At 48.0% G+C, this 20,365-nt stretch overlaps 1 protein-coding gene across 5 annotated transcripts; it reads left to right on the top strand.

Annotated features, from left to right (window-relative positions):
* The first annotated feature begins 276 nt into the window (after positions 1–276).
* Positions 277–20,319, top strand: LOC103118651 (alpha-N-acetylgalactosaminide alpha-2,6-sialyltransferase 6). Of its 5 annotated transcripts, none has more exons than XM_060184547.1 (5): positions 9,561–9,699; positions 10,798–10,852; positions 12,734–12,824; positions 15,606–15,785; positions 19,786–20,317. In XM_060184547.1, exons 2-5 carry the CDS (start codon positions 10,827–10,829, stop codon positions 20,275–20,277), a joined length of 789 nt encoding a protein of 262 aa, XP_060040530.1. In that variant the 5' UTR covers positions 9,561–9,699; positions 10,798–10,826; the 3' UTR covers positions 20,278–20,317. The 5 variants fall into 5 exon arrangements, with proteins under 5 accessions (XP_060040533.1, XP_060040535.1, XP_060040530.1 ...); XM_060184549.1 differs by lacking the exon at positions 10,798–10,852 and adding an exon at positions 10,696–10,765 and having other exon boundaries at positions 9,608–9,699; positions 19,786–20,319; XM_060184550.1 differs by lacking the exons at positions 9,561–9,699; positions 10,798–10,852 and adding an exon at positions 277–301 and having other exon boundaries at positions 19,786–20,319.
* Positions 20,320–20,365: the final 46 nt, after the last annotated feature.

Genomic DNA, 20,365 nt, shown 5'->3' with positions numbered 1-20,365 from the left:
CTGATAGGATTTCATTCCCCCCCCAGCCCCTCTTCACACCTCTTCAAAGATGGCCTCTGTCTCCCCATTGCAGGGGGAGGTTGATGCCCAACCCTTTAGACTGAACACAGCCGTCTCTGTCTTGGCCCTAGCCCTGCCTCTGGGTGGAGTGTTTGCTCCTGGGTTGGTCCAATTAATGTGTCTTTCTGGGGTGGTAGTCTCACAGGAGGCAACAACAGCCACTTCTGAGGCAGGTCAGAACTGCATATGGGTCCCTGGGGAGCCCCTACTCTGTCCACGAGGAGCCTGTAGCCACCTGGAGGTAAGTGGGAAACAGAAGCCTGGTGCTCATCCTGAGGGGTGTGTGTGTGGGGGGGATCTTCATGTGTGGCCCCTCACTGGGCCTTGATTTTTCTGTCCACACTCTGGCTCCTTTATTCCCTCAGCAAACCTGCTGGGGATCCATGAACTTCTTCCTGAGGCCGGAGGGAAATCAGGTGGGCCTTCTAGCCTAGAGGTGTTGTAAGGAACCTCTCGCTTCATCGGGGTGTTGGTCTAGCCAGGAAATCATGTCCAGATCTCAGCTAGCCAGTGAGGAAAAGAGTGCCTGTCCTTTTGGGGGCTGGTGGGTGGGTTCCTATGTTCAGTGTCACCTGGGGGCAGTCTGACTATTCTGGCCTCTGTATCACTTTGGTTCAGACCCTCTGCCTGGCCTTGGGAACCCATGCTTATGAAGGGGCTTCTGTGTGAAGGCCCTGCCTGTCTGCTCACTTCCTGTTCCTCTCCAGAGGCCTCATTGTTAGGTTCCCTCTCTGCCTTGGGTCCAAGGAGGCACGTTGGATAAGTCCTGTCACCACTGCGGGCTTTGACTTCTTTTGTAGGTTGGTAGGTGGGGCTGCAGTTGAGCAAGAATAATTGTAACAGTGCTAAGTCTCCAAAGAACAAGAAGTGGGGGTCACACTCAAGACCTAGGGTAAGAAGGACTGAAGCAGACACCATCTGTGCCACCCTCCCCCCAAGACTAGGGTGGGGACCAGGCATGGGTGTGGAAAGGAGAAATCCCAGCTCAGACCCCTGTGTGTTCTCTGAATCTTCCTTTCTCCCTCGGGGGTGTGAGGATAACCGTTTACCCATTTTCCGGGTTATTTACAAGATTCAGTGACGTCTGTTTGCAGAGCACTTAGCACAGGGGAGAAAGCACCTGGTATATGGAAGGTATTATTTTCTTATCAGTTTATGATCAGACTTACTGAAGTGATTGCCATAGTTTACAGGGTGGCACTGGAAAGGGAAGGGAAGACAGCTCTCCAGAGGAGCCTCCTGGAGTGAGCCCCAAGACAGGCCTGAGGGGGAGCTCTAGACCCAGACTTGGTCCAGGAACATCCACTCATGTCCAGTCAGGGGCTGGGAGAAGGGCTGTGGACAGGATGTCCCTACCCTTGATGCTGCCTCTTGCCTGCTGGGTGGTCTTCCTCAAGAGCTCCCCTTAGAGCCCCAAGCAGTCAAATTCCTCAGGCTTCCCTCCTGCCAGCCCAGTTCCTGGTTCTCCAGTTTTCTGACCTTCTGTGGAGGGACAGGGCTCGATAGGTCAGGGAGCCTGGATGGGAAGGGTGCTGAGACACAGGAAATGAACAGAGGTGCCAGGGGACAGGAAGCTGGCGTCCAGACTTGGACAGCCCCCAACCAAGTTCTGTTTGAATTATAAAACAAAAACAAAGATGTATGAACTTAGCAAATTAGTCCTTTTGCAAATAGTCTGGAAGTTTATAAAGCCAAAAAGAAGGTAATGCCTAGGTTTTCCATCCCACCTTTATTCTCTAGGGGAGATCATTCCAGGTAGTCACCCATGTGGATTTTCCCAGACACCTTTATGTGCATTTACAAACATGAACATGTGCCACACACATGCACACAATTGTGCTATAGGTGAAACTCACTAGATGATGCCCCCTCACACCTCCACAATTCAGGCCACCCAGTTCCTGGACCAAATCTGGGTCTAGAGCTCCCCCTCAGGCCTGTCTTGGGGCTCACTCCAGGAGGCTCCTCTGGAGAGCTGGCTTCCCTTCCCTTTCCAGTGCCACCCTGTGAACTATGGCAATCACTTCAGTAAGTCTGATCATAAACTGATAAGAAAATAATACCTTCCATATACCAGGTGCTTTCTCCCCTGTGCTAAGCGCTCTGCAAACAGACGTCACTGAATCTTGCAAATAACCCGGAAAATGGGTAAACGGTTATCCTCACACCCCCGAGGGACACAGATAGTACAATGCCTGAGCTACCTCCAGTGCCACAGTGCTTCCCCACATGGTGGAACCTAGATAGTTTGAACCTGAGGGGTGCCCATGGCAAGGCACCCGCCCTGCTTCATGAGCTGTCTTTTGGGCTCCCAGTTCTGTATGGTGTGTGTGTGTGTGTGTGTGTGTGTGTACATATACATAGAAAATAAGCTCAAGGGGTGGGGTGGTAGTACAGCGGGTTAAGCGCATGTGGTGTGAAGCACAAGGACACACCTAAGATCCCAGTTCAAATCCCGGCTCCCTACCTGCAGGGAAGTCGCTTCACAAGAGGTGAAGCAGGTCTGCAGGTGTCTGTTTTTCTCTCCCCCCGCTGTCTTCCCCTCCTCTCTCCATTTCTCTCTGTCCTATCCAATGACAACATCAACAACAACAACAATAACTATAACAACAATAAAACAACAAGGGCAATAAAAGGGAAAATAAATTTTAAAAATTAAAAATAAAAATAAAATTTAAAAAGCTCAAATATACAGTAGTTCTCCCTGCCCTTATCTTCAGAGTATCTGTTCCAAGTTCCCCAGGGGATGTCTGAAACCATGGATGGCAACAAACCTTGTTTTGGTAACGTTAGATGTGTGTGTGTATACACACATATGTATTTATTTATACACATTTTTTTTTTCAAAGCACTACTACTTATGGGAGATTGAACCCGGGACCTTGGAGGCTCAGGCAGGAGAGTCTCTTTGCATAACCCCCACCATTGATGTATTATTTTAATATGTAAGAGATTAGGGAGCAGGGGTAGATAGCATAATGGTTATGCAAAGAGACTCTCCTGCCTGAGGCTCCAAGGTCCCAGGTTCAATCCCCCACATCACTATAAGCCAGAGCTGAGCAGTCCTCTGGTTAAAAAAGAGAAAGAGAGAGGTTAGAGGTCAGGCAGTGGTACACCTGGTTAAGTGAACACACAAGTGTGTGCAGGTAACTGGGTTCAAGCCTTGAGTCCCCACCTGCCAGGGGAAAATCTTCACAAGCGGTTGAAGGAGTGTTGCAGATGTCTCTCTCACTCTCTGTACTCCTTCCCTCTAAATTTCTCTGTCCTGTCAAATAAAGTTTGAAAAATTAAAAAAATATTAAATATAATAACTGAAAATACATAGAACAGGCATAGCAACATAGTGTAATAAAACTGTAAATATCATCCCTTCCTCATCTTACATATCTTTTTAAAAAATATATTTATTTATTTATTTATTCGCTTTTGTTGTCCTTGTTGTTTTATTGCTGTAGTTATTATTGTTGTCGTCATTGTTGGATAGGACAGAGAGAAATGGAGAGAGGAGGGGAAGACAGAGAAGGGAAGAGAAAGACACCTGCGGACCTGCTTCACCGATTGTGAAGTGACCCCCTTGCAGGTGTGGAGCTGGGGGCTCGAACCGGGATCCTTACACCGGTTCTTGTGCTTTGTGCCACGTGCCCTTAACCTGCTGCACTACCGCCTGACTCCTACATATGTTCTTCTTCTTATTTTTTTTCCAGAGCACTGCTCAGCTCTGGCTTATGATGGTGCAGGGGATTGAACCTAAGACTTTGGAGCCTCAGGCATGAGTGTCTCTTTGCATAACCATTATGCTATCTACCCCTGCTCATCTTATATATTTTATAGTTAATACTTTTTAGGCTGTGGTTGGTGATGGGGAACTGCAACTTTGAAATGAAAAACTGCAGATGGGGGGGGGGGGATGCCTCTAATACATGTGACCAGGGAAAAACAGTTATACTGAAAGGGAAAAAACAGCTCATAATCTCATCATTCTAGAAATAAATGCTATACACTTCTAATAATTTTGCTGGGAAAAGGGTTTTTCCTCCTCTGCCTCCTTCTCTTCCTCCTCTTCTTCTTATTATATCTGTTGTGATCCCTCTGCTCCCAAAAGACCTTTTTTTCCCTTTTAATTTCATTTTTTAAAAAATTATTAGCTTTATTTATTGGATAGAGACAGCCAGAAATCTAGAGGGAAGGGGGAGATAGAGAGGGAAAGAGACAGAGAGACACCTGCAGTGCTGCTACATCACTTGTGAGGCTTTCCTCCTAAAAGTGGAGACCGGGAACTTGAACTTGGGCCCTTGTGCACTGTAACATGTGTGCTCAACCAGGTGTGCCACCACCCAGCCCCCTAATTTCACTTTAAAGTATGTATTTATTTTTTAAATTATTTATTTATTTACCACAAAGGTTATCACTGGGACTCAGTGTCTGCTCCCTTCCACTGTTTGTTTGTTTGTTTTGTTCTTTTTATCATAGAGACAGAGAAATAGAGGGGGGAAGAAGAATGGAAGAGAGACACATGCAGCACTATTCCACCATTCCCCCCTATAGTTGGGAGCTGGGGGCTTGAACTTGGGTCCTTGCATTTGGTAATGTGTGTGTTTTACCAGGTACATCACTGCCTCATTCCTCCTTTTAACTTCAGATAGAATGAGGTAGAGGGAGAGAGGGGAAGGAAAGACACTCCAGTGCTGCTTCACCACTCATGGAGCTACCCCTGGTGCCATGCATGATGCTCCCCTATAGTGCTGGGTGCTGAAACCAAAGTGCTTGAGCCTGGTGACGTGTTCACTCTATTGGATGAACTGTCTTCTGAACCTTCCTTATTTAATTTGGTTTATTTTCCCTCTTTTGTTCTTTTCATGTAATTATTTAGTTAGTTGTCACTGGGGCTTCACTACTGCAAGACAACTTTTTTTCAGACAGAAAATGAAAAAAAAAATATTAGAAGGAGAGAGGAAAAGATATCAGAGAACCATAGCTTCCTCCCATACAGGGAGTGACTGGATACGAACCTGCATTGTGTTCAGCACAAAGCAAATGCATTGTACAGGTGTACTATTTTACTAAACTTTCACTTTTTTCAACTCTATTTTTGAGTTATTTCTAGGGCTCAGTGCTGCATGACAAATCCATTGCTCCCGGTAGCTACTTATTTATTTATTTTAAAATATTTATTTATTTATTCCCTTTTTTTGCCCTTGTTTTATTGTTGTCATTGGATAGGACAGAGAGATATGGAGAGAGGGGGAAGACAGAGGGGGAGAGAAAGACAGACACCTGCAGACCTGCTTCACCGCCTGTGAAGTGACTCCACTGCGGGTGGGGAGCCAGGGGCTCGAACCAACATCCTTATGCTGGTCCTTGTGCTTTGTGCCACATGTGCTTAACCTGCTGCGCTACTGCCTGACTCCCTTATTTATTTATTTACTTACTTACTACTTATCTTCAGAGAAATAGAAAGTGATGGATGTAGTAGAGGAGATAAAGAGACACCTGCAGCATTGCTTCACTGCTTAAGAAACTCAAGCCCTGTAGGGTGCTCCCCACCACAACTCTATCTGAACCCCGGGAAAGAAGAGGAAAAAAGGAAGGACACTCAAAAGTAGTAATAGGTGTAGGTGTGATTTATAAAGGAAGAGAAGGCAAGACTATAGGAAAAAAAAAGGCAAAAACATATATGTAAATATAGATAGATAGTTATAGACATAATAGCCAACAATAAAAGGGAAAGTGAGGGGCTGACTGGTGCTGCATCTGGTTGACCTGGGCCCTTATATATGGTGCCTATGATGTCTACCAGGTGCAGCACCATTCAGCCCCCTCAGTCTTCTTTTAATTTTTTTATTGGTGATTTAATTTGGATTTACAAAATTAGAAGATAACAGGGATGCAATTTCACACCGTTCCCACCACCAGAGTTCTATGTGTCCATGACCTCCACTGGATACTGCAGTAGTTCTCTTAAGATCACAGATATGGGTTGACTATTATGTCTATAACTATTTCTATTCTGTGTCACTATGACCCAGCAATATGAGCTTGGTTCCCCTCCCGCTTCCATGCTGCCCCTCCCAGCTCCAGCGTCAGGCCCCCTCTATCCTGGTAGCTATGGAGGCAGAGATGTTCTTGGTACCCTCTGGGGCCTTCTTTTTTTTTTTTTTTTTTTTTACTATAAAAAATTTTTAAAAATACTTTATTTTATTTTATTTATTTATTTATTTTCACCCACCCACCCACCCCAGAGTCTTTTACTTTGGTGTAATACTCCAATTCCATTTCAGGTTCGACTTGTGTTTTCTTTTCTAATCTTGTTTTTCAACTTCGGCCTGAGAGTGAGATCATCCCGTATTCATCCTTCTGTTTCTGACTTATTTCACTCAACATGATTTTTTCAAGGTCCATCCAAGATCGGCTGAAAACGGTGAAGTCACCATTTTTTTACAGCTGAGTAGTATTCCATTGTGTATATATACCACAACTTGCTCAGCCACTCATCTGTTGTTGGACACCTGGGTTGCTTCCAGGTTTTGGCTATTACAAATTGTGCTGCCAAGAACATATGTGTACACAGATCTTTTTGGATGGATGTGTTGGGTTCCTTAGGATATATCCCCAGGAGGGGAATTGCAGGGTCATAGGGTAGGTCCATTTCTAGCCTTCTGAGAGTTCTCCAGACTGTTCTCCACAGAGGTTGGACCAATTGACATTCCCACCAGCAGTGCAGGAGGGTTCCTTTGACCCTCTGGGGCCTTCTTACAGACACACCATAGCCATATAATAAGCACACACTATAAGCAGATTCAGGGGCTTAAATTTTTGGAAATTACCTCTCAACTCTCTTTCTCTAGTTGGGTAGGGCTCTGGAGAAGTGAGGTTTTGGGAAACATTGGTGAGGTCATCTGTCCCTGCCTCACACACACCCTTTTCTTTGTAAACAGTGTGATACACATAAATAATGGCATGTATCATACTTGTCAGTTAGAAAACATAATACAATGAGCCTCTTAATCCCATATCCTACTTCAAGACCCAACCATTCTTGGACTTACATACCTCTCCCACACTCCTGCCTCTCTCACAGAGAAAAGTGTGTCTTAAGTTTTAAGGGCATACTAATAAATTTAGAACTTTAATTATGCTAGTAAGTGGAAGTTATGTCCTGAGCCTGGCTATGAGAGGTGGGCTACTGCCTGATAGATACTTGCTTTTATTTTATTTTTTAGCATGTTTTTTAAAATATTTATTTATTCTCTTTTGTTGTCCTTATTATTTTATTGTTGTAGTTATTATTGATGTCGTTGTTGTTGGATAGGACAGAGAGAAATGGAGAGGGGAAGGGAAGACAGAAAGGGGGAGAGAAAGACACCTGCAGACCTGCTTCACTGCCTGTGAAGCAACTGCCCTGCAGGTGGGGAGCCGGGGGCTCGAACCAGGATCCTTACGCCGGTCCTTGAGCTTTGCACCATGTGCGCTGAACCAGCTGCGCTACTGCCCAACTCCCTTTTATTTTATTTTTATTTAATATTTTTCAAAACCACTTTATTGGGGGAACAATAAGATGTCATTGTTGCAGCTGTACAGTTCTTTTTTTTTTTTTTTTTTAAGATTCTATTTCTTTATTCGTGAGAAAGATAGGAGAGAGAGAAAAAAACAGACTTCACTCTGGTACATGTGCTGCCAGGGATTGAATTCAGTACCTCATGCTTGAGAGTCCAATGCCTCTCTACTGTGCTACCTCCTGGACCACAGTGTCCAATTTTATTTTTTTTTAAGATTTTTAAAATTTTATTTATTTATTTACCAGAGCACTGATCAGATCTGGCTTATTATGGTAGTTTGGGGAATTGAACTTGGGACTTCAAAACCTCAAGTTTGAGAGTCTAGTGCTTTACCCATTGTGCCACCTCCTGGGCTGCTATTTTATTTTACAACACACTCTTAAAGATTTTATTTAGTGGACAGGGTTAGATAGCATAACGGCTATACAAAGAGACTCTTGGGTTCAATTCCACCCGCCCCCCCCCCCCCATAAGCCAGAGCTGAGCAGTGTTCTGTTTAAAAAAACAAAAAAAGGTTTTACTTACTTATTAGTGAGAAAGACAGGAAAAGTGGGAGAAAGAGCCAGACATCATTCTGGTACATGTGCTTCCAAGGATTGAACTCAGGACCTCATACTTGAGAGCCCAGTGCTTTATTCACTGCGCCACCTCCCAGACCACTGACTTATTTTTTATTTGTGATTAATAGTTGGTAACAATATTGTATTGTAAGATTATAAGGTATAGTCACATCACACCTACTGCCAAGATTCTGTGTCTCCACCCTCCCACCTCCTTTTTTTGGATTTATTTATTTATTTATTTTATGAAAGACACAGAAAGACTGAGAGTGATGGGGCTGGGTGGTGGTACACCCATTTATGCGCACATAGTACTAAATGCAAGGGTTTGAGCCATGTGGACTATTTAGTCTTGTATTATTTCAAAAGTGTTAAGAACTGTGTAAAAAAATTAAACAACTAAACACCAAGAAGTTCTCTGGGGTATGCACCTAGGAATGAAATGCAAATTTTCACAACTTTGTTTTCCAAAGTGATTACAGAGAGTCATTTCTATAGTGCTTCTTTTATTATCCCAGACTTCTGTCTTTTTTTGTATCATTTTCTTCCACAGGGCTGTTTTTGTTTTGTTTGCTTTCTTTACACCCAACCAGAGTTTTCATGGTGTTTCATGCCTACACAACTCCACCACTCCTAGTGGACTGTTGTTTGTTTTGTTTTAGACCAAGGGTGAAAGATGGAGAAAGAAAAAGACAGAGAAGACAGCTTCCCATATGCAGGAGCTCCCATGCGGTGGCTAGAGGCTCAAACGCAGGTCTTTGTACTTCATAAAGTGTGCACTCTACCGGGTGAACTATCTCCTGGTACCTTGAGCGCGCTCTCCCCCCACCTCTCTAAGTGGGCTTTGTCAATACTAAGTCATTTTTCGCTCTCACATTATATACGGGTTACCCCCATAATTATGAGATGGAACAGCTATATCTAACTCTCTCAGTTCTATGAGATGGTTCTCCCTGTTGTCTAGCGTGAGAGGAATGTGTATGTGTGTCAGTGTGCACAGCTAGTAAGTAGATGGCCGGGCTGGTCTAGGGTCCTGGGGTGTCATGTTCTCCCATTCAGTGTGACTACCTTCTGTGGGACTGAAAGTACTGGGAGGGGAGCCCAGGGAAAAACTCTCTGATTGCAAAGGACTGCGTGCTCCAGGACTCAGTTTCCCCATTCTGATCTTAGTGACAATAAAACCAGATGGAAGTGGGCCTGATCCACACTTAAAGGGCAGTTCCTAGATGCTAAGTAACACTGAAGCAACTCGCTTTCCCCTTGGCCGCCCACCCCCACCCCCACCCCCATCCCCTTCTCCTCTTCCCCCTCCCTGCACCTTCTCGGGGCGGAGCCACCCGCGGCCCCTCCGAGCTCCGCCCACCTTCCTCCGGGCCGGAGCTGCGAGCGGCGGCACTAGGACCGGGCGGACCCGGGCTGCGGCGGGGCCTGGGCGGCCGCAGGAGCTCAAACCGGGGCTTAGGGCTCCCGGCGCCATGTGAGGGGGCTCGGGGCCGCGGGGGGCCGGGCGCTCCCCCGGAAAGGTGAGCCGGCGCCGCGCGGAGGAAGAGAGCGGGAGTGGGGCTCAGCTTGCTTGGGGGCGGGGGATCGGGAACCGCTAGGGATGCGGGGGTGATGCGGGGGCGCTCCTGTGCTGGCTCTCCTCGTAACCGCGCTCGGAGAACACAGTCCTTGCACCCAGAGGCTGTCGCGGGGCTCCCCGGGCCTCTTTCTCCGCTTCACCCCACTAGAGCTTGAGGACCCTGCCGCTGTCCTGCCTCCAGTCTCTTCCCAGCCGCCCCCCCGCCCCAGAATGTGGGAAAGGGCTCAGCCCAAGTCTAGAGCGAAGGGTGAATCGCTCCCCACGGGCTGGACGCCCCCATCTCTGAATGAGCCCCTCCCTCTTCTCCCTGGAGCCCGCCTCCCACGCGGCTCGTGGCAGTGTCCCCCACCCCCCTTGCGGGGGACCCTCTGAGCTGCTAGAGGCAAAGCCCTCAAACTGGAGGGCAGGGTGTGGCCCCCACCCGAAGCCCACGCACTTAGCCCTTCTGCACCGCTGCTCTGGAGCTGAGTACGAGCTTTTGGCCCAGCTGTGGGGCTGCCACCTTCTGGCCTGAGCAAGTTGCTCCCCAACAGGCCTGCGCCCCGCGGCTCTGGGTACACTCGGGAGGCTCATTCCTACAGGGTGTGTGTGGGGTGGGTGGGATGGAAGGTGAGGCGAACTGGGATGTTTTGGAGGGAGAACCCGTCAGGGTCTTGTTTACTGGGCTGCTCCCTGTAAACAAGCCTGTAAACAGTACTCCCCAGCCAGGCTCTCTGACACTCTGAACCTCAGTCTCTTCCTCTGTGAAATGGGGGTCAAGAACTGCCCAGCAGTGTTGCCTGGAAGGCTGCCCTGATAGGCTCCCTGCACGGGTTCCTTAGTACATAGTAATGAGAAGTCCCTCAGCAGGGCGAGTGGGGGCAGATGAGGCTGATCTTACTGCAAGTTTATGTTGAGTTTATGGGCCTTGAGCAATGAGTAACATAATAACCAACAGCTACTGTGACTCATCCAGCACGCCAAAGCCCTGTACAGCCTTTGCTACACCTGCTTGTATCCACTACCGGGTGAGTTACCTGCTCTTGTTCCCATTTCACAGATGAGGAGACTGAGGCTCAAAGAGGTCCCATGGCTTGCCCGAGGCCCTCCAGCCAGTAAGTTGTGGAACTGGAATTCGCCCCTGAGATGCTGAACTGTCCAAAGCCTTTTCAGAGCAGGACTGAGGTGGGGCTGACCCTGGGGAATGAACAGTATCCCTGACTGCCGACACTAACCTGGGGAAGGTGTGACAGTGAGGACAAGTGAGGCTGAGGATTGGGGTGCCCTTGGATGTCTAGAGGAGTGCCAGAGCTGCCAGCACCCCCCTGGGATTCTGAACTCTGGTCTTTAGCTTGAACTGAGTCTCAGGACAAGACCCTCTTTTGCTTCTGAGGCACGTCCGTTTCCTGATTTATGTAGGCCTATAGGCCGGCGACTGGAAGGGATTAGGGTCCCTGGGCCTAGGCGACTGGCTGCTTGGAAACCTGAGGCTGGGCTTGGGAGGAGGAGGGGGGGGGGGCCCTCCGCTGGACAGGGGCGGGGCTAGATGTGGGCGTGACCAGGATCTGACCAATCAGGAGGGGAGTGTGTGGAGTCTCCTTTGGCCTGAGGTTCTCTGGCTATTTGAGGTGATTGCCGCAGGTGGAGTAAACAGCTGCTAAAGCAGAGAGTGGGGAGGTGGTTGAAATTGAGGACAGAAATGAGAGTGCTTGTGGGCCCTAGTTTCTCCCTCTGCACACTCCCCTTCCCTTAGCCTTGAAACTGCTGGAGGTGGTTTGCACCCAAGAATTCACTTCTTTTTTGACAGGTGGGGAAACTGGTTGGGAGAGAGGCTGGGGTAGGGCCCAGGAGGATAAGGCCAGAGGAGTGAGGAGCAGACCCAGCTTTGCTGAGGCCACTGGGGCTGGGGCAGGTAGCCTCACAGTTCCCTCAGTGCCACCCTCTAAGGAGGACAAGGTTGATGGTGACCATTTGACAGATAAGTCTGTAGCTTTGACCACCAAGAGCTTTTTTTTTTTTTTTTTTCCTCCAGGGTTATTGCTGGGCTTGGTGCCTGCACCATGAATCCACCGCTCCTGGAGGCCATTTTTCCCCCTTTTTATTGCCCTAGTTGTTGCAGCCTCATTGCGGTTATTATTGCCATTGTTGACGTTGCTTTGTTGTTGGATAGGACAGAGATGGAGAGAGGAGGGGAAGACAGAGAGGGGAGAGAAAGATAGACACCTGCAGACCTGCTTCACCGCCCGTGAAGCGACTCCCCTGCAGGTGGGGAGCCGGGGGCTCGAACTGGGATCCTTATGCGGGTCCCTGCGTTTTGCGCCACGTGCGCTTAACCCACTGCGCCACCGCCCGACTCCCTTCACCAAGAGCTTTTTACACAACCTTTAATGAAGTTGTTTGAGGATGCCTCCACCCTTCTGCAACTGTCCCCAAAGCTCTGAGAGAGGAGAGTGATAGAGGTTCTGTAACCGCTGCACCCTCAGGAGAGCCCTTTGCCTGGTGGGAGGAAGTTCTGGTCCTCCCCAGGCTCTCAGGATAAGTGTGCAGGAGGGCAAGCTACTCCACACAGAGGATGTAGTTATAGAAGAAGGGGAGAGTGTGGGCAAGGGAGCCTGAGGACCTAGAAGGGGTGCTGCCTACTGCCACCACAGAAACCTAAGACAGGAGTTACAGTGGGGGTGTGGATAGGACTACTGCCTGGGGATAGACAGCCCCCCCTCCAGACCTGCCAGCTTCCTGGAGCAAGTGCTGGTGAGAGGATTGCTATGATCAGAGAGCTGAGTAGGGAAGCAGGGGACAGTGAGAAAGAGGCAGGACTCTGTTACTCTCTGGCTGTTTGACTCCAGGCAGGCCCTTGCCCTATCTGGGCCTCTGCAGTCCTGAGCCTTAAAGTGATGAGTGAGCAGAGCTGCCAAGGGCGTGGATGTTTTAATAACTGTTGACCTGTTGAATCTAGGGGAAGATTCTTAGGACATTAACCTCTTTATGGCTTGCAGGTGTGACCCCATACCCCTAGCCCCTGGCCTACCAGCAGGACACCAGCCCTTGCCCCTTAGCAGATGCCGGAGAGAAATGAATAAGAACAAAGTAAGTTGCTTTTCAACTCTTGTTCTTGTCTGTGAAATAGGCTTTTTCCAATTTGCCTGAGATCCAGCCTCCTGTGAGTCTCCCCTACTCCCCCTGAAGCATTTGATTCCTGGGGGCCTGTTGTCCACACTGCTATGAAAACTGATCTGTGTGGCTTTGGGCAAGTCTCTGCTTCTCTTTGGGCCCAGGCTCATCTCTGATCTCCTAGATTTCACTGAGTTATGTGTGGTAACAGATTGGCTAAAGAGGTGGTCATTGCACGCTGTGCAGGGAGGTGGCAATGAGTGGGAGGTTCAGGGAGTAGGCAGTTGTCAGAGTGCAAGATGGCAGAAGATTGTGGGCATCACTGAGAGTATCAGGATTCTCTATCTTCTGTTCATTCAGCTTTTCCTGAGCACCTGCAGCATGGCTGGCCTAGCACACCTCTTCCTGAGGGTCAACTGAATCTTAGGTTGGGCAGAACCTGAGGTTGGGTTGAAATCATGTGGTGTATCAGTCCTATAGTCGTTTGAATAGGGAAAGTTGGCCATAGACAAGTATTTACTATAGGGCTGCAGAGATAGCTTACTGGGTAGTGGGCATGCCTGACCTTGCCCCTGGCCCAAGTTCGGAATCCTGTACCACATAAGAGGTACTATTGCACTAGAGGAAGCTCCACAGTCCTGTGGTGCAAACAAGCAGTCCAGAGTGGTGAAACGGAGTGCGTTCAAGGCCCCAACTCTGCACAGAAAGAAACCAATAAAAGCATTGGGCTGTAAAATTCATGACACATTTTTGCCTAGAAAAGCAGAGACAATGCATCATGACCTCTCCGACAGCCCCAGTATTATTAGGCATTGGATAATGAGAGCCTAGAACTTTAAGGAATATAGGAAAAATGGGGCAGGTGCTGGTACATCCAGTTAAACAGACTTATTACCAAGCACAAGGACCTGGGTTCGAGCCCCTGCTCCCCACCTGCAGGGGGGACACTTCATGAATGGTGAAGCAGGTCTGCAGGTGCCTATCTTTCTCTTTTCCTGTCTATCTGCCCCATCTCTCTTAATTTCTCTCTGTCCTCTCTAATAAAAATCAGAAAAAAAGAATTTTTAAAAAAGAAAAAAAAAAAGACCAGGAGCAGTGGGTTTGTAGTATGAGCACTGAGCCCCACCGATTACCCTGGTGGCAATTTTAAAAAAAGGGGGAAGTAGCTGGGGCAGCAGCTGTCACCCCTGAGTTGTGATTGATCTAGACCTCACTGGAAAGGGCATGACTGTGACTCACTGGGTGGTGGAAAGCTTACAGTAAAGCTGTGCTGGTGGGGGTTGTCATCTCTCGGCCAAGGTACAAAAGGAAGCTTCCAGGATGTCTTCTAAGCTCTGATACAAAACTGCCCCAGGGAGGGCAAGGTTTTGATCCACTGGCTGGGTTGCAGGTGAGTATTTGGGGACCTGTATGATGGAGAAACTGGAGTTAGAGGCATTCTATTGCCAGATTGCTGGAGGAAGTGGTAGCTGGGCTCTGGGAATTAAGCCTATGCCTTGGAAGCCTGTGCTTGTAGGAGTAAGTACAACCATGCCTTTCCTTTTTTTAAAAAAAATCTTTATTTATTTATTTATTCCCTTTTGTTGCCCTTGTTGTTTTATTATTGTAGTTATTGTTGTCCTTGTTGTTGGATAGGACAGAGAGAAATGGAGAGAGAGGGAGTCGGGCTATAGAGCAGCAGGTTAAGCGCAGGTGGCGCAAAGCACAAAGACCGGCATAAGGATCCCGGTTCGAACCCCGGCTCCCCACCTGCAGGGGAGTTGCTTCACAGGTTGTGAAGCAGGTCTGCAGGTGTCTATCTTTCTCTCCTCCTCTCTGTCTTCCCCTCCTCTCTCCATTTCTCTCTGTCCTATACAACAACGACAACAACAATAATAACTACAACAATAAAACAACAAGGGCAACAAAAGGGAATAAATAAATAAAATAAATATTAAAAAAAAAAGAAATGGAGAGAGGAGGGGAAGACAGAGAGGGGGAGATAAAGACAGACACCTGCAGACCTGCTTCACAACCTGTGAAGCGACTCCCCAGCAGGTGGGGAGCCGGGGACTTGAACCGGGATTAATTTGCCCATCCATGCGCTTTGGGCCACCTTCGCTTAACCTGGTGAGCTACCGCCCAACTCTCCATGCCTTTCCTCTTGAAGTATCTCTCTAGCTCCCTTTACTGGCAAAGCATAATAGGCAGTTATTTGTCATTAAAACCTTTTCAGAGGCTCAGATCCCTTGTCAAAGTGCAGGCAAGAAGAATGAACATGGCGCAGAGAAGCAATACATTGATGAGCACAGGGGGCTCATCTCAAGAAGCCATGACTTCCAGGTCACACCTAGCATTGCAGACCCTGGAAATACTGGGGGAAGACCTGCACTCTTTATATGAGTGATACCTATCTCTATGTGTCCTTCCAGAGGCAACTGGAAGAACCCTTTTGACTCCAGTAGTTAATCCAACCCAGAAAACCCTCCCTGGGAACCTTTCATGCTCCAGGCCCTACCATGGGAGTTGACATATGCACAGTGGGGGAGACCCAATCCCAGCTAATAGTCTCATTGGGGGTGACAGATGAAGTGTAGTCGGTGCTGTGAGAAAGGAATTCTTGGGGGCAGTGGGGGGGGGGGAGGCAGGAGGAGGTCTTCCTAGAGGAGATTGTGTCTGAGATGGTCTGGCATGAAGAACAAGAGTTAGCCGGGTGTGGGGGCACCTAGCCTGCCAGGTGGCTGGGCCCTCACTGACCCCCCGCCTACACACACACAGGAGCAGCGGTCAGCAGTGTTCGTGATCCTCTTTGCCCTCATCACCATCCTCATCCTCTACACCTCCAATAGTGCCAACGACGTCTTCCACTATGGCTCCCAGCGAGGCCGAAGTCGCCGGCCAGTCAACCTCAAGAACTGGCACATGACCGATGGCTATATCCCCATTCTTGGCAACAAGGTAGGGCAGCCACTTTTGGGGGAGTGGGCTCTGTGGACACACATGGTGGCTGATCCTTTCCTTCCCACTATTCTCATCTTTTCTAAAGGAAAGAGTGTGTCCAGGAAGGCCAGGCCCTGACTTCCAGCACCTTCACCCCCTGTTTACTATCTAACCATGGGCAAGTTGGTTTCCTCCCTGAGTCTTGGTCCTCTCCAAGGTGCCACTCTTAGTGCTAACTTCCCATAATCTGAGAGAAGGTATTCTGGCTCTCACTAGTTTCTCCACTGGGGAGTCCACATGGGTGCTGGGAGCAGGACATGGGATACCTGAGCCTCAGAAAGTCAGTCATGATAGCAGCTTCTCTTTGCTATATGCCTGCTATATGCTGGGCACTGTCATCATCAATAATCTTCATACCAGTCCTGTGAGGTCAGTGTTAGTCTCTCCTTTAAAGGGTTGAGGAAACTGGGGCTCACAGAGGTAGAAGGACTTGTCCAAGGCCGCACAGCAAGGAGAAGAGGAGCCAGAGTATTGTCTCAATGCCTTCTGAGTTTCAAATTGCAGAAATACCAAAAGTCATCTTGGGGCTTCTGTTTGCCTTGAGTAGCCATGAGACACAGAGATTTCTGGACTTGATCGTAATTGTTTTCTCTGGAGTTAGTGAGGAGGTTGTTGGCCTGGAGCATAGACTTTTATCTTCCAGGAGAGAGAGAGGGGCTCCCCCAGACCACACATACCTCTCTTTCCTTCCACACAGATCTTCTGAAACTTTATTGGGCTCTTTGTACACGTAGGGGTAGGAAGAACCCAGGGCTGTGGACATAGTCTTACTGGTATGGAGCCCATTAGCTGGCCGTTAAGGACAGATCAACACCTCGCTGAGTCTTCTATACCCTATGAATCCTTAGAAGAGAAAGTAGCATAGCTTGAGTGTGAGCTATAGACAAGGGAAGGAGACAGAGCTGGACTTTTAGCTTTTTCCAGCCTGACTGTGAAAGCCAGAAAACTAGAGCTCTGAAAACCTGACAAAGTCTTTGGTTACAATTGGTAGGACATGGGGTCGGGTGGTAGCACAGCAGGTTAAGCGCACATGGCACAAAGAACAAGGGCCAATGTAAGTATCCCGGTTTGTGCCCCCGGCTCCCCACGTGCAGGGGAGATCATTTTGCAAGCAGTGAAACAGGTCTGCAGGTTTCTGTCTTTCTCTCCCCCTCTCTGTCTCCCCTCCTCTCTGTCCTAACAACATTAGTGGCAACAATAACAATAATGACAATAACAAGGGCTGTAATAAAAAGAGCAACAAAAAATGGGGAAAAAAATGCCCTCCAGGAGCAGTGGATTTGTGGTGCAGGTATTGAGCCCCAGTGGTAACCCTGGAGGCAAAAAAAAAATTTGCTAGCACATATTGCTGGATCTTGGATTAAGGACTCTTAAGAAAAGTTCGCCTGAAGGAGGTAGCATCCAAACTTTGAAGGGTGAATGGTAACCCCAGGGCAGTAAATAGATTCCAGGAACATGTGGTTCTAACCGATTTGTTTTGTGAGTCGGGAAACAGATTCCCAGAGTGGCTTCCACAACCTTTCCTTATTGACAAGACAGTGTCTGGTTCTGGTTTATGAGTCATGTGGAAAGGTTGTGTAGATGTTGGGTGGATGCTTTGTTCTGCAAACTGGACTGAGGCTGCAGTTCTACGGCCCTGTAGACCTGGATTTAAAAAAACAAAAACATTTATTCTATTGATTACACATGAGAGAGTTTCACATGAGATAGAAGGAAGAGAGAGAAGGCAGAGCACAGTGGTACGTGCAGTGCTAGGGATTGAGTCAGGAAACCTAGGTATGTGAGTGAGTGCATTACTAGTGGGGCCATCCCTCCAATTGCAAAGTTTTATTTATTACTTTTTAATGAGTGGGGTGAGGAAGGGAGAGAAAGAGCCAGAGTATCACTCTTGACATTGAAATGCCAGAGGTCACACTGGGGACCTTATGGGTGGAACTTCAACACTTTATCCACTGTGCCACCTCTTGGGCTAGTCCTGGCTTTAAATTCTGGCCCTGTACTCCTCTGGTGTGGGGGTTTGGGGTATGTCTGCATGGGGACCAGGGGCTGTCATCCCATCTTATTCTAGTGCTGTCAGCTTTGCCTGACAGAATGGCCTTCATTTCCTCAACACACCACAGTATTCCCACTTCAAGGTTCTGTCTAGTGTCTCTCTGCCTTGAATGCTTTTTTTTTTTCCCCCCTGTATGGCTCCTTAGTCTAGAGGGGCCACCCTGTGGCCTTTTCTAGAGTATCCAGGCTCCTGTTACTCTTAACCCGCCTCCTCTGTAATGCTCTTCCTAGCACATTTACATATTGCCTGGCATGATTTGCTCTTGTTTACTGTTTCCCTGATCATGACTTTCCAAAAGTCTGAGGGGAGGACACATCGACTCACTGCTCTACTTTTAGTGTGTGGCCATTGGCTTTCACTGTAAATCAGGAGTGGGGACCTTTATTCTGTCAAATTGCATTGGAATATTTATAACATCATTCATGGGCCACATAAAATTATTAACTTAAAGATCAGCACTTGGGGCCTGGCAATAATGTACTTGGTAGAGCACATACATTACCATGCTCAATTCCTAGGTTCAAGCTCTGTGTTCCCTGCCTGCAAGGGGAAACTTCATGAGTGTTGGAGCAGTGTTGCAGGTCTCTCTCTCTCAATTTCTCTCTGTCTTTGTATAAAAAAAAAGCATGCTGGGAATAATGGTGGATTCATAGTTCAGGTACAGAGCCAGCAATAACCCTGGTGCTAAAATAAATAAAGAAATAAGCCCTTCATGTTTTCATGAAAAAAAAAAAAGCTCCAGGGGCCAGGAGGTGGTGCAGCTGGTTAAGCACACATATTACAGTGCACAAGGACCCAGGTTCAAATCCCTGGTCCCCACCGATAGGGGGGGAGCTTCATACATGGAGAAGTAGTGCTGCAGGTGTCTCTCTATCTCTCTCCCTCTCTATCTCCTCCTCCCATCTCAATTTCTCTCTGTCTTTATTGAATAATACATAAATAAGTAAATATTTATTTAAAAAATGGAAAGTTAAGAAAAAAATTTATTGGCTGGGGAGACAGTATAATCATTAAGCAAAAGACTTTCATGCCTAAGGCTCCAATGTCCCGAGTTCAATTCCCAGCACCACCATATACTAGAGCTTAACAGTGCTCTGGTAGCTCTCTGTATATCTTTCTCTCTGTCATTAAAAAGAAATAAAATAAGTATTTTTAAAATACTCCTAGATTTATGGCATTAAATGTTTTTTTTAATTTTTTTAAAAAATATTTATTTATTCCCTTTTGTTGCCCTTGTTGTTTTATTGTTGTAGTTATTATTGTCATCGTTGTTGGATAGGACAGAGAGAAACGGAGAGAGGAGGGGAAGACAGAGGGGGAGAGAAAGATAGACACCTGCAGACCTGCTTCACCGCCTGTGAAGCGACTCCCCTGCAGGTGGGGAGCCAGGGTTCGAACCAGGATCCTTATTCCGGTCCTTGTGCTTTGCGCCACCTGCGCTTAACCTGCTGCTCTACAGCCCGACTCCCGGCATTAAATGTTTTTTAAGTTTCACATATTTATTTTGGATAGAGACAGAGAGAAACTGAGAGGGAAGAGCAGGAGAGAGATACCTGTAGCACTGTTTCATGGTTTGTGAAGTTTCTCCTTGCAGATGGGGACAGGGACTTGAACTTGGGTTCTTGCATAATATAGCAGGCAAGCTGTACTGGGCAGGCCACTGCCTGGCCCCAGACTTATGTGATATTGAGTTATGCCTACAGTTGCCTCAGCAAGGCCAGACCAAATGATTTCAGGCCCAAGGGCTAGACATACCCCACTGCTGTTGTTAGTACTTGCTGCGTGAAGGAGTTTCAGCTGCTTTGTCTTCATAGCCGGCATAACTCCTCCTTCCAGGAGGCCTAGATAGGTCATGGGGACTGGCACTGAGTGGTTGTAACAGTGTTGACTTTCCTTCCCCCTCAGACGCTGCCCACCCGGTGCCACCAGTGTGTGATCGTGACTAGCTCCAGCCACCTGCTGGGCACTAAGCTGGGCCCTGAGATTGAGCAGGCTGAATGCACAATCCGAATGAATGATGCACCCACCACAGGCTACTCGGCTGACGTGGGCAACAAGACCACCTTCCGGGTGGTGGCCCACTCCAGTGTATTCCGTGTGCTGCGGAGGCCCCAGGAGTTCGTCAACCGGACCCCAGAGACTGTGTTTATCTTCTGGGGCCCCCCAAACAAGATGCAGAATCCCCAGGGCAGCCTCATGCGTATCATCCAGCGGGCAGGCCTGGCGTTTCCCAATATGGAGGCCTACGCCGTCTCTCCCGGCCGCATGCACCAATTTGACGACCTCTTCCGGGGTGAGACAGGCAAGGACAGGTACCAGCCTCCTGCCTGCCCCCTTGGCCAGCCCTGTGTTCCTCTCAGTATGCTCCACACACAGAGCTTCCACATGCTGCTCTGAAGGTGTGAATCAGGTTTCCTAGGGGAGCTTCCCGTAGGCCCAACTCTTAGCATGAGTCATTTCTTTTTTACTTTTCAGAAAAATATTT

This window comes from Erinaceus europaeus, unplaced genomic scaffold (genome assembly GCF_950295315.1).
Source record: "Erinaceus europaeus unplaced genomic scaffold, mEriEur2.1 scaffold_1052, whole genome shotgun sequence".
Taxonomy (NCBI): Eukaryota; Metazoa; Chordata; class Mammalia; order Eulipotyphla; family Erinaceidae; genus Erinaceus; species Erinaceus europaeus.
Note: the sequence above shows the minus strand (reverse complement) of the source record. Positions and strands in the feature narration are given on the sequence as shown.